Below are 12,174 nucleotides of genomic sequence, written 5' to 3'. Positions count from 1 at the left end.
AGCTGCCTCAACTGTAGACCAAGGGGGTAGCTGACGCTACTGTCCCCACAGTGCTGCAGACAGCTCTAGGCCAGCCCCGCTGCCCACCGGCCCTGCGGCCTCGCCAAGCCACCCAGTGCTGGGAGCATTACCTTCTCCCCTCTTTCATGGGAGCACATTGCGTGCCTCAACACAAAGCACTATTTTAAGGACTAAAAGGGATAACATCTATGGTAAAGCACAGAGACGTTCAAAAATAGTGAGTACTGGGACACTTCAGTGGCTCAGTCCGTGAAGCATCTGCCTTCAGCTCAGGTCACAATCCCAGGGCCCTGGATTCAGCCCCTTGTTGGGCTCCCTGCTCAGCGGATAGTCTGCTTTTCCCTCTCCCTCTGCTCCTCCCTCTGCTCTCTCTGTCTCTCTCTCACTCTCTCTCAAATAAATAAAATCTTTTAAAAATTTTTTGAGTATCCTTCCTTCAAAGGACTCTCCATGGCTTTGGGATTGTAGGTGACCACATATGTGCTCTGGAGCACTTTCAAACTGAAGTCTGTGACTAGTGTCCCCCAGACACACATGTCCTTGTCCCAACCCCAACACCCATGAATATGCCCTTGCACAGACACAGGGTTCTTGTGGGTGCAATGAAGTTAAATTAAAGATCTGGAGAGACTATCCTGGAATTTGGCCCTAAATGTAGGGACAGTGCCCTGTAAGGAAGGAAGAGGAAAAGGCAGAGACAGAGTGGGGGCCACACACACACAGCAGCTCCCCTCGCTGGAACATGGGCAAATGCTTGAAAATCTGTACATCTGTTTTATTTATTTATTTTTTTTAAGGAAGCACAGCATCTACTTCATGAGCCACTTGACCTGGCGTTTGAAGAACCACCTAGAGCAGGGGCTCTCAGCCCTGCTGGGTTTTATCACAGACCCAGGCCAGGAGGCCACCCTCCCAGAGCCTGGCTGGAATTCCAGCTGGGTCTTCGCTGCCATCCTCCCTGCAACACCCTGGATGCATAGCCAGCCGTCCATCCCAGATGCACACCAGCATCACCAGGACAGTCTTCAAAGGATCCCAATGCGCAGGCTGCACCCAGACCACCTCAGTCAGTATCTCTGGGTGAGGCCTGGGCCTCAGCATTTTCCAAAGCAGCCACATGATTCCACGTGTAGCTGAGACTGGGACTAGTGGTTGTTCCTACATTTGAGCCACCCGGGCATCTTGCAAACATGCGGCTTCTGGCCCTGGATGTCCCTGGGCCAGGGCTGCGGGTGGGGGGCTGAGATTCTGCATTGTTAACAGTCTCCTGGGGAACCATTTTCTGTGGCTTTGCTGTGCTGCTGGGGTTAAGAAGCACCAGCCTATACAGCCACCTGGAAAACTGTATGGAGTTTCCTTTAAAAGTTAAAAATGGAGCTACCCTATGATCCAGCAATTCCACTACTGGGTATTTACCCCAAAAATACAAATGTAGTGGGGCGGCCCCGGGTGGCTCAGTGTTTTAGCGCCGCCTTCAGCCCAGGGTGTGATCCTGGAGACCTGGGATCGAGTCCCACATCAGGCTCCCTGCATAGAGCCTGCTTCTCCCTCTGCCTGTATCTCTGCCTCTCTCTGTGTGTCTCTCGTGAAAAAATAAATAAAATCTTTAAAAAAAAATACAACCATAGTGATCTGAACAGGCACCTGCACCCAAATGTTTATAGCAGCAATGTCCACAATAGCCAAACTACAGAAAGAGCCCAGATGTCCAGTGACAGATGAATGGATAAAGAAGATGTGGTCTACATACACAATGGAATATTACTCAGCCATCAGAAAGAATGAAATCTTGCCATTTGCAACGACGTGGATGGAACTAGAGTATTATGCTGAGCGAAATAAGTCAGTCAGAGAAAGATAAGACCATACAGTCTCACTCATATGTAGAACTTAAGAAACAAAGCAAATGAACATGGGGAAGGGAGGGAAAAATAAAACAAGGTGAAATCAGAGACAGAGACAAACCACAAAAGACTCTTAACTCTAGGAAACAGAGTTGCTGGAGGCCAGGGGAATAGCAGGATGGGGTAACTGGGGGATGGGCAGTAAGAAGTGCACTTTTTGTGATGAGCACAAGGTGTTATAGGCAACTGATGAATCACTGAACTCTACCTCTGAAACTAATAATATACTATATGTTAATTAATTGAATGTAAGTTTAAAAAAAGAAACAAGAAGCACCAGCCTAGAGCCATGCTTCTAAAGGTAGGGTTCTCAGACAAGAAGCAGCAGCAGCACCAACTGAAACTTGTTAGAAACATACATCGTCAGGCAGCATCTCAGACCAGAAATTCAGGGGTGGGGCCAGCAAATCTGCTTTGGGCACCTTCCAGGCAATTCTGATGCACAGTCAAGTTTGCAAAACACTCCGGCCAATAGCGACAGTGGTGGGCCAGCCCCCTGCCCAACACCTGCTCTATCAGCAGCACAGAGGACTGTGGTTTCTCTGGACACCCAGGAAGGTGGGAGCCGCACATGGAGAGAGGCAAAGAGTGTGATGGCTCCACCACAGAAGACATGCCTCCTGCAGAGTCGGCAATGCTAGTGTTGAAGCCACGGCCCCCTGCCCGCTGTCATTCAGCCTGAGCTCGGCTGTCCCCTCCCCTGGACACCTCTGCTGCTCTCAGGGACACACACACTTCCCCCTTCCCTCCTCAGAACCTTCGCCTGCGGGGTTCCATCAGAGCCCCCCCGACTCCAGAATGAGAAACCCTTGATTATTTACATGTTTTAGTTTCACATCCAGACTTTTTGGTAGAAGTCACTTCATCCTGCTTCTTGTACATCGCTGCAAACTACATACGGCATACCTCGGGCATCAACCAGATTCACAGGTAATAAATGAGATGGTGTTAGGAGGTGGGGCCTTCAGGGAGTCCTTAGGAATGGGATTAGTGCCTGATAAAGGAGACCCGGAGCACTCCTCTGGCCCTTTCCCCACGTGAGGACACAGGGAGCATGGCAGTCTGCAATCCAGAAGCAGGCCTTCACCAGACACCAATCTGCTTGCCCCTTGACCTCCAACTTCCCAGCCTCGGGAGCTGTGAGAGATACATGTCATTGTTCAGAAGCCCCCAATCTGTGGAATTCTGTGACAGCAGCCCCAACAGACACAAGCACAGTCAGGCTCAGCAGCTATTTCCAGGTTGATTCACAAAAGGCCACCCTGGGCTTGTGTGTCCTTTCCCCCCTGAACATAGTAGAGACTCACGAAACGCACCTCAGCAACTGGACGAGTCAAACCAAGGCAACTATAGCAGCAAAGAGAGTTATAAAGCAGGTGGAGGAAAGGCTGCTTGTTTTTCTGCATCTCTCCCAGCACTTTGCCACTAACGCTGCTCACTAGACAGTGCTCCCACCGTGCCCTCTGGTCACAACTGCGTCGCACCCTCAGGATGTCGGAACACCATCAGAATGGGTTCCCTTTATTCTATACCATCCATCTCACTCCTGGGAAACAATGGCAGAGCCTTACAAGCAATGACAGAGCCAAGAGCAAAACAAAACCCATCAGGGACTTATCACAGAGATGCTTTCAGAGAACCATGAGTGAGGGTGACCTACTGGCATGAGAGTCTCAGGGAAAACTTTCCCTTTAATGCTCAATGCCCAGCTGTAAGTGCTTGCAATGAAGTGGACGTGCGGCGTAATGGTAGTGATACATTGCCCTCATTCATCCACAGTCAGCATGCCGGCACCACCGCAGTCACTGGACACACGGCAGTGACCGGCATAGACCCATCCCTCCCTGTGCGAAGCTTACACACTCGCAGAACCTTCTGTGATGGTGGACAAGTTCTATCTCTGCACCATCCATTAAGTCCCACATTGCTATCGAGCACATGAAATACAGCTAGTGAGATGGAAACACTGAATATCTACATTGTGTTTCACCATGATTCAAATTTAAATTCAAAAGGCCACATGTGGCCAGCAGCCACTGTATTGGGTAGGGTTGGTACAGGTGAGGAACCCCAGCACTGATTTAAGGAGAAAGGTGGCACAGCAGTCTCTTACTGGCTGCTACAGACAAGATCATCCCTCTGCCTGGCTCTGGTTGTACACCTACAGCCTCTGCACACCTCGCGAGAGCAGAGGCGCACACAGAGGCACAAAAGTGAGCCTCAGGCAAAGACCTCACTCCAGACCCACCCCACCATCCAGGAGATACTCTTAGGTCACCAGCAGACACCAGGAGGCACCCGACCTGACAGTATTGGGGTGCAAACAGCAAACCCCCCCCCCGCCAGGGGCGGTGTTTGTTGGAATATGGAACCCACACACTGACAGGGCGGGCAGGAACGGGAAAACTTCTGGTGGCCGAGGGTGCTGGACAGGTCAGGGGTAGTGGTCACGGCCGGGAGGCTCAGTTTGGCGGCCCGGCTGGAAGAGAAAGAGAGCAAAGCACGGGCGCGTGTGTGCGGCGCTCTCCACGGTGCTGAAGAGACCAGCCGCTCCTCTGTCCTAAAGGAAGACACAGTGGGTCCTGTGGGTCTGAGGGAACCCCTGGTCGGATGCACAGAGCAACACCAGGACCCCAGGTTAGCGCTCACTCCACCCACCATGTGCCTTGCACGAGTCGGGAGACTGTAAATTGGGGGAGTGGCTGATCTAAGAGGGGGCGACCACGGTGGGAAATCCAAAGAAACATCACCCCCTCTAGATCCCACAAATCCACATATCCTGTTGTCCTCGAAGGATGCTGAGCATTAGATACACAGCTGTCAGCTCAGAGTCGACAACCACTTATCCAGAGTTGTGCTGGGGGAAAGCGAGGAGGAAAAGGAGCCCCAGGAGCCACCACCACTCTCTGTCTTCCCAGCCATGCCCCCTCCAGCCCACAGTCCTCCTCCCTCGGTCAGCTGTGCTGTCACCATCAACCAGGGCTCCTCGCTACCTCAGCGGCCAGGGAGCGGCTATTTCCGGAGGGTGCTGACCCTCATCTCCTCACCCGCGTGTGGTAAGGTGCCTGATCTGAAGCACCCACATCGCTCCAGGGCTGCGCTGGGTGAGGGGAGCGTGCAGAAACACTTCCTCCTCAGCTATTATTGGCAACAAAGAACTAGTTATTTGCTTTTTCTTTCTCCCTTCATCTCCCGGAGCCTTTTCCCTCACCAAAGTGGCTGAACCAGAATCTCTGAGGAGATGCTTATCTTCAGGAGCTGCTTTTGTTTCCGAAATGAATTCCAATTGGCCTACGTGGTCTGTCCGTCCGTCCATGTCCATGGACCTGCTTCCTCCCTAACCTGGGCATGTGGATTTTTTTTTAAGTTTGCTTTCACATATTCATGGCCTAGTATAAAAAATATGCCCCATGGTCATTTATTTTGTTTGGATGAGGGCTTCTTCCCCTTTAAAAGGGGCATTAACTACATAAACATGTGCTTAAAGTGGAAACAGAGCTCCATCTGACCCTCCTAGGAGGCTGGCACTCACCCTTCACAGGGACACCTGCTTCTCAGGAGCAGGAGTTGGGAGGGATCTGGAGGGTACACGTGGCTGTGTTTTGGGGGACGAGGTGGAAACGTCTCTGGGTGACAGGTGTATTGTGTGTGTGTGCGCGCGCACAGGCGCAGAGGGACTAGAATTTAGACTGTGGGCGTGTGTGATTTGTGTGGGCCGAGGGATCTGGGCCAGTGAACGGAATCTGCATTTGAGGGGGGAGGCCTGGTGTGTGAGATGACTCACATCTTTCAGGCTGTGGGAGGGTTTATTTGTGGGGGTAACTTTGGTCCGAGGGGTCCTGTGTACACGGCACCAGGAGGAAATATTTACCTGTGCGGAGTCCAGCAAGTGGAGAAGGGGCCATGCAGTGCCAGCAGGGCTGGAGGGAGCAGCTGGGTGTGCACCTGTGCCTTTGCCTACAACTCCGGGCTGCCGCGCCCCAAGAAGAAGCGGGGTGCGGAGGAAGAGGAAGGAACGAGGAGGTCGTTTTGCACAAGGGAGTTTAGAGAATGTGTTCCACACAAAAGCACAGGCTCTGGAATCACCGTCCTGAGCGCGAATCCTGGTGCTGCCCGGCACCCGCCAGTCAGGTCTTCTGCCCTCTGTGAGCCTCCGCTTCCCAATGTGGGAAAATGGGAGAAATAAGAAAACTAACCCCACAGAGGTACGGGAATTAAGTGCTAGAATCCATGCAAACACGTGCCCCATGCCTGACACACAGTACCTGTTTAATAAGTGTTTGATATTGCCATTTATCATCATTATCACCATGATCACACCTGGCTATTGGCTCCAGTAATGATCATTGTAAGTGGCATTCACTGCATGTGTACCGTGAGAGCAGAATAGTGGTAAGTAATGATGAAAGCTTACTAGGATCCTAGCACAGCCGTGCACGCACCTCAATCAATCCCCACCTACTTTACAGATGTTATCAGCCCTTCGTACAGATGAAGAGATAGAGGCTCAGAGAAGTTCAAGAACTTGCCCAAGGTCACAAAGCCTAAGGGTTGCAACTCCAAAGCACATGCTCCTGCGGGCCCGGCCCCTGCAGTCTCCCCATCTCCAAGGTGTCCCCCCAACAGATGGACCCTGGAAGTCACTGGGCTCACTTGGGCAGAAAGCGTGCGCCTTGCACTCGGTGGGGAGGATGAACCCAGAGGAGGAGGAGTTGGCAGAGGCGGCCCCAGTTGAAATGGAGTCCATACCAATTCCAGCCAAATGTAGAATACATTTGCCGTTTCTGCATTATTCATGAAAATCCCCGTTTCCCAAAGTCAGCACTGCGAGCTGGGCTGATGCCTGCCCAATCTCCCCACCCCTTGTGCAAGGGAAAAGTCAGACCGGAGTCAGGACCATGAACTCCCTGAGGGCTCTGCTTGCCCTCCCCAAAGCATGAGCCGCCACACCCACCAGCTGAGCGGGGACACACGGGACATCCAGACTCACAGCTGCAACACCCCGCTTTGGTTCTGCTTGCCTAATGGGCTGCTGCAGGGCACACATTCTCAACAGTCACTTCCTTCCTGAGGATAAGCACGGACCATGTCGCAGAAAGGTGGCCCCAGATGTCCAGCCTGATTATCCCAGGCCGGAAGGGTCAATTCAATTTTCCATCATGCCATGTTACCAACCGACAGGGAGCAGTCAGCTCCCGCACCCAGTGCCTGTTAAGCCTACCCTGGTTGGCCTACAGGTGGTGTGATGCGGGGGGGGGGAGGGGGGGGTTGGGGGCTCCGCTCTGGACAAATCCAAGTTCCAACCATGACTCTGCCACCGTGGGTGGGGGGCTCTGGCCTGTCCCACGGGCTCCTGGGTCTCTCCGGCCTCATCTGTAAACTGGACATGGTCCCCCTCTCTCCACCATGGGAGGGCCCAAGCAGGGCAATGTAGAAGGAGGTGCTTTGGGGAGCAGAAGGCTATGTAGCTGCTTGGATGGGGGATAGGGACCCAAGAACATCAATCCACAGAAGGAAGCATTTCTCACATCAACATATCAGACCCTAAACTCATGGCCAGCCACAGAATCAGGTCTCTTCCCTCCATTAGCACAAAGGAATTCCTACCCTTCCCTCTAAAATGGAAGCTCTCTGAGGACAACAACTTTTGTCTGTTTTGCTCACTGCTGGTTTCCCAGAACCCAGAGCACCTGCTCATAGCAGGCACTCAGTATCTGTTGAACAAAGGAGAGATTTCTGCAGGCCACCCAAGGTGTCCGGGAAGGTGGACAGCCTGGAGGGCTAGACTTCACTCTTAGATATTCTGGGGACTTCCACAGGGACAGGGGCCTGCCTCCTTTCTCCCCGGGCTCCCACATGAGACCGCGAAGCTGCTCTCCTGGCTCAGGCACAGCTGGCAGCACCTCTGGAAGCACAGATCCGCAGAGCAGCACAGCCAGAGCCCCCAGGGTGACAACTACCCTTGGGCTCCCGAGGAGCCCAGCTGGGAGCGCCAGGCTGCTGAGTCGCCCACCTCAGCCACCCACATCTGCTGCCCGAGCCTCGCTGTGTGCGCGCGCACACACGCACCGCCTAAAACCCAGAGAGTCTGCTCAGTTGAGCCCCTGCGCGCCAGGGTCAGGGATGCTCTCCAACCTGCTCCATGAAAACAACAACAGCACAGAAGAGGCCGCCTGGGACAGGGCCGGGCACGGCATTGACAGGCAGGAGCATTATATAATTAACTGCCCCCCACGCCTTCTCTCCTTTGAGTAATAATGAACCTGCCTCTCAGTTGCATAAGCCAAAATAATAATTACTCTCCAGCCCTCCATCAGTCCTGGATGTGGCCGGGGAGCAGGTGTTTAGTGCCTGCTTCATGAGACGTGGAGGCAGCAAGCAGGCAAGGAGAAGACCACACGTACGTTCATGATCTCCATGCCCAGCAGAAGCACACAAGTCATTGCTGTGCCCCATGCTTTTCCCAGGCATCCATGCCTGACAAATTACCAAGAGGAAGTCACAGAGCCACTTCTGAGGATAAGCTCCCAGATGGGGGGCCGGGGGCATCTAGAGAGCAGGCTTGTTTGGGGTCTGGCTTCCAGGAACAGTAAATGCTCCATGCCTCTCCGATGCACGGAGAAGTGGACACTGGAGTGTCCAGGACAAGCGGGCAGCTGCAAAGCTGGCCAAGGCTCCCTGCACAGAAACCATCTTGCAGCCAGGGCAGGCAAGCAGGCAGGCTCAGCCCTGAATGTGGTGGCATGCTAGAATGAAGGCACAGAGCATTCCCTAAACTACCGGTGAAAATGATTCAGCCACTGGAAGGCAAGATTCCTGGGCTCTCGCTAAACAGATGGGCCTCCTCCTCCCTCCCTCTAGCAGCCTCTCTGGCTGCGCTAGCCCGCGTCCAACCACCTAGAAGTTTATTGCCGTGTTGTGTTGCTTTGGGTTTGTGTTCCTCTCCCAATCACTCCCTTTCCATTGGCTTGGGTTGATCAGGACTAAGGGAGGCCCTTCGGCACCGCAGGAAAACAAGCAGAGCTGGGGCCTGACTTCTGGAGGCCCAGCACCAAGGGAGCTCTGCCAACACGGGCCGGGGGGGGGGCCTCTCCCAGCTCCCCTCCACCCTTGGTGGGTCCCAGATGAGGCCCTGGGCCCAGGGCCTGGGGCCCAGCCTGGCCTTTCCAGCAGGTCTCTGGCCTGTGCTTGGATGATGCACTGACACTGCTCAGCCCCACGGCTCTGGGCCTGGCTCTGCTCCTGGAAAGCCCCCAACAATCGTCAGCTGGCACAGGGGTGCTGTCCCCCACCAGGCAGTGGGGCAACCTGTAGCCAGGGCAGCTATGGCCTCCAGGGAGCCCCAGGAAATGCCCCAGGTGCACACGGACGGCCCCACTGGAGGGAGAAGCTCAACTTCCCCAGAGGTAAACAGAAGAGGCAGAGGAGAAGGTCCCTCCTCCGCCCAGCCCCCTGCCCTGCCCTGCCCTGCCCTGCCCTGCCCTGCCCGGGGGCCGCCGCCAGCGGCACCTACCTCCGTCAGAGTATGTCTCCGTGCCGTAGCCGTCCTGCAGCCCGTTGCTCCAGGTGCCTTCGTACTTGGCCCCGTTGCCCGTGCACTCCCGCACCCCGTAGCGCCCCTTAAATCCGTGCGTCCACTCGCCCTTGTACACCCACTTCCCCTTGCTCTCCAGGCCGATGCCGTGGCGCTTGCCCTGCGCCCAAGTGCCCTGGTACGTGTTGCCGCTGGGCCAGGTGTAGACGCCCAGCACCTCGAAGCCGTGGCTCCACGAGCCGGTGTATTCGCCTTGGCCCTTGGGACCGGTGCAGACGCCATGGCCGTGCGCCTTGCCGTCCTCCCAGCCTCCACAGTAGGACCCTCCATCGTCAAAATTAAACCTACCCCCACTGGACATGCATGTAACTCGGTTTGCAAATCCCGCAAACGGTGAAAAAAAAAAAAAAAAAAAAAACCAAGGCGATCAACAAACCGGATTCTTGGTTGGCTGGCTGGCTGGTTTTGTTTTGCCTTTTTTTTTTTTTTTTTTTTTTTTTTTTTTTAAGGAAGAATGGAGAAAGCAAACACCACAGCGAGCAGATCCCGGGCGGCGGGCGGCCGCGGCGCCGGCTTCGGCGGAATTTAAGTCAATTGGGGGCGATTCTTCCTTTTCGAGCTGCGCCGCGGAGCCTGACCAGCGTCTCGCGCTCCCGCTGGAGACAGGACCGGAGGGGAGGAGGGAGGGGGAGGGGAGGGGAGGGGGAGGGAGGGGGCAGGAGCAGGAGCGTCTGGTGCAAACGGCTCCACCTCAGCGGCAAGTGCCCCTCGGAGGCGAGCCCGCCGGGCTGGCCGCGCAGGCCGGGGCGGGGACGGCGGGCGGCTCAGGCCCGGGGCGCAGCCCCCCACCTGCGGCTGCCGCGCTGCGGGCGCCCGAGGGCGGCGGCGGGGCCCGCGGGCGGCGGCGGCACGGGCGGCGGCGCGGGCGGCTGCACCATATTGGGGGCCGCGGACCGGGCCGGGCGGCGGCGGCAGCAGCAATGCGGCGGGGCGGGCGGCGGGGCGGGCGGCGGCGGCGGCGGCGGCGGCGTGCGCTCCGGGCCCGGCTCGCGCGCTCGGGGAGGCGCGGCGCGCGCCCGCACCCACCCGCGCCCACCCGCGCCCCCGGCCTGCGCGCCCGCACCCACCCGCGCCCACCCGCGCCCCCGGCCTGCGCGCCCGCACCCACCCGCGCCCACCCGCGCCCCCGGCCTGCGCGCCCGCACCCACCCGCGCCCACCCGCGCCCCCGGCCTGCGCGCCCGCACCCACCCGCGCCCACCCGCGCCCCCGGCCTGCGCGCCCGCACCCACCCGCGCCCACCCGCGCCCCCGGCCTGCGCGCCCGCGCCCCCCGCACCCCCCCCCGCGCCCCCGGCCTGCGCGCCTGCACCCCCCGCCCGCGCCCCCGGCCTGCGCGCCCGCGCCCCCCACCCCCGATCCGCTCCCTTCCGGCGCCCGCGTGCCTTCTCCCGGCCCCCGGCCTCGCGCGGCCCCCTGCGCGCCCCCGAGCCGACCCTCCGCTCACGCGCCTCCCTTCCCGCCCCCGGCTCAGCCCCTCGCCCGCCCGCGCGACTCCCACGCGCGCGCCCCCGCGCCGGCTCCCCGCCCCACCCGCCCCTCCCGGCCCCGCGCGCGCCCGAACCAGCCCCCGGGCCCCGCTGCCCCTCCCCGCGCAGAGCGCAGAGCGCAGGGCGCAGGGCGGAGGGTGGAGGGCGCGGGGCGCGGGCTGGGACCCCGGGCGCCCGCACCCCCGCACCCCCACGCGGCGCTCCCGCCCGCCCGGCTTTTCCTCTGCCGCGGCTGGCCTGGAAATAGGGGTCCAGACGGGTCGCCCCCGCCCCCCTTTCCCGGGACTCAGATTTAAAGGGACAGGAACTGCGTAACGGGAAGGCGCCCAGCACCCAGGGCGCCCTCCTCCCCTCCCGGGAGCCGCGGGGTGAAGCCTGGCGGAGCAGGCCCCGGGTGTTCTGGGGCGCCCCTCGTGTTCGCTCCCTCCCACCCTGCGCCTCGCCTCTGGCGCCCAGCACCTGTCCCTGGCCTGCCTGGAGAGGCTCTTGGCAGACCACAGGTGGTTTTTCCCTAGGACAAATAATCCATCCTTCTTCCTTACGGGGCCGTTTGAGGTCTGCGTGGGGGAGGAAGGGGGGCAATCACCTCAGAAAACATGCATCACCGTCAATTGACAAAGTCCGGCCACACACACCTGCTTTGGAGTAAAGATACCCAAATGCTGTCCCTACCTGCGCCCTGACCAACAGGTAGCCCCCAAGTCCGAGAGCGGTTGCACTTTGGGGGAGCAAAGTGGGATCGTCACAGGGCGTTACTGGGTCTTTCTCCATACATACTCCCGCCCCCCACCCCCAAGTGATGGTGTCTGATTCCTGGATCCGAGTATCCTGGGACCAATTTAAAATGCATTTCCTGGACCATAAATCCGCAGGCAGGAGCCCGGTTCTCAGGTCTCCCGGAACGGAACGTGCGCGGCAAATGGCAGCAGACAAGTGCTGCTGGGGGAGGGAGGAGATAGCGCAGGGTCCGGCTAATTGCAGTGCCGCTGGAGAGAGACTCCGCCTGCAGGGAGACAGGAATTGCAAGCCAGGCAGTAGAGCCCGAGACTTAGCCCAAGGAAGAGGCGTGATCTGAAGTCTCCCAGTCAACCAGGGGCCCAGCTCACACCTCGTCCTGCCCTCCTTGTTCCCATATTTGGCTAAATCAGCCCGTCCAGGACTCTCAAG

At 57.8% G+C, this 12,174-nt stretch overlaps 1 protein-coding gene across 1 annotated transcript in view; it reads right to left on the bottom strand.

Annotated features, from left to right (window-relative positions):
- The window catches only part of JPH3 (junctophilin 3), an 81,353-nt gene extending 71,074 nt beyond the window's left edge, over positions 1-10,279 (bottom strand). Inside the window, exon 1 of the mRNA XM_072819531.1 lies at positions 9,439-10,279. Coding sequence (XP_072675632.1) covers positions 9,439-9,820 — 382 coding nt within the window. The 5' untranslated portion in view covers positions 9,821-10,279. The remainder of the gene's footprint in view (positions 1-9,438) is intronic.
- Positions 10,280-12,174: the final 1,895 nt, after the last annotated feature.

The sequence above is a fragment of the Canis lupus genome, chromosome 3 (assembly GCF_048164855.1).
Source record: "Canis lupus baileyi chromosome 3, mCanLup2.hap1, whole genome shotgun sequence".
In the NCBI taxonomy this organism is placed as follows: domain Eukaryota; kingdom Metazoa; phylum Chordata; class Mammalia; order Carnivora; family Canidae; genus Canis; species Canis lupus.
This window is presented reverse-complemented; position numbering and strand designations above follow the sequence as displayed.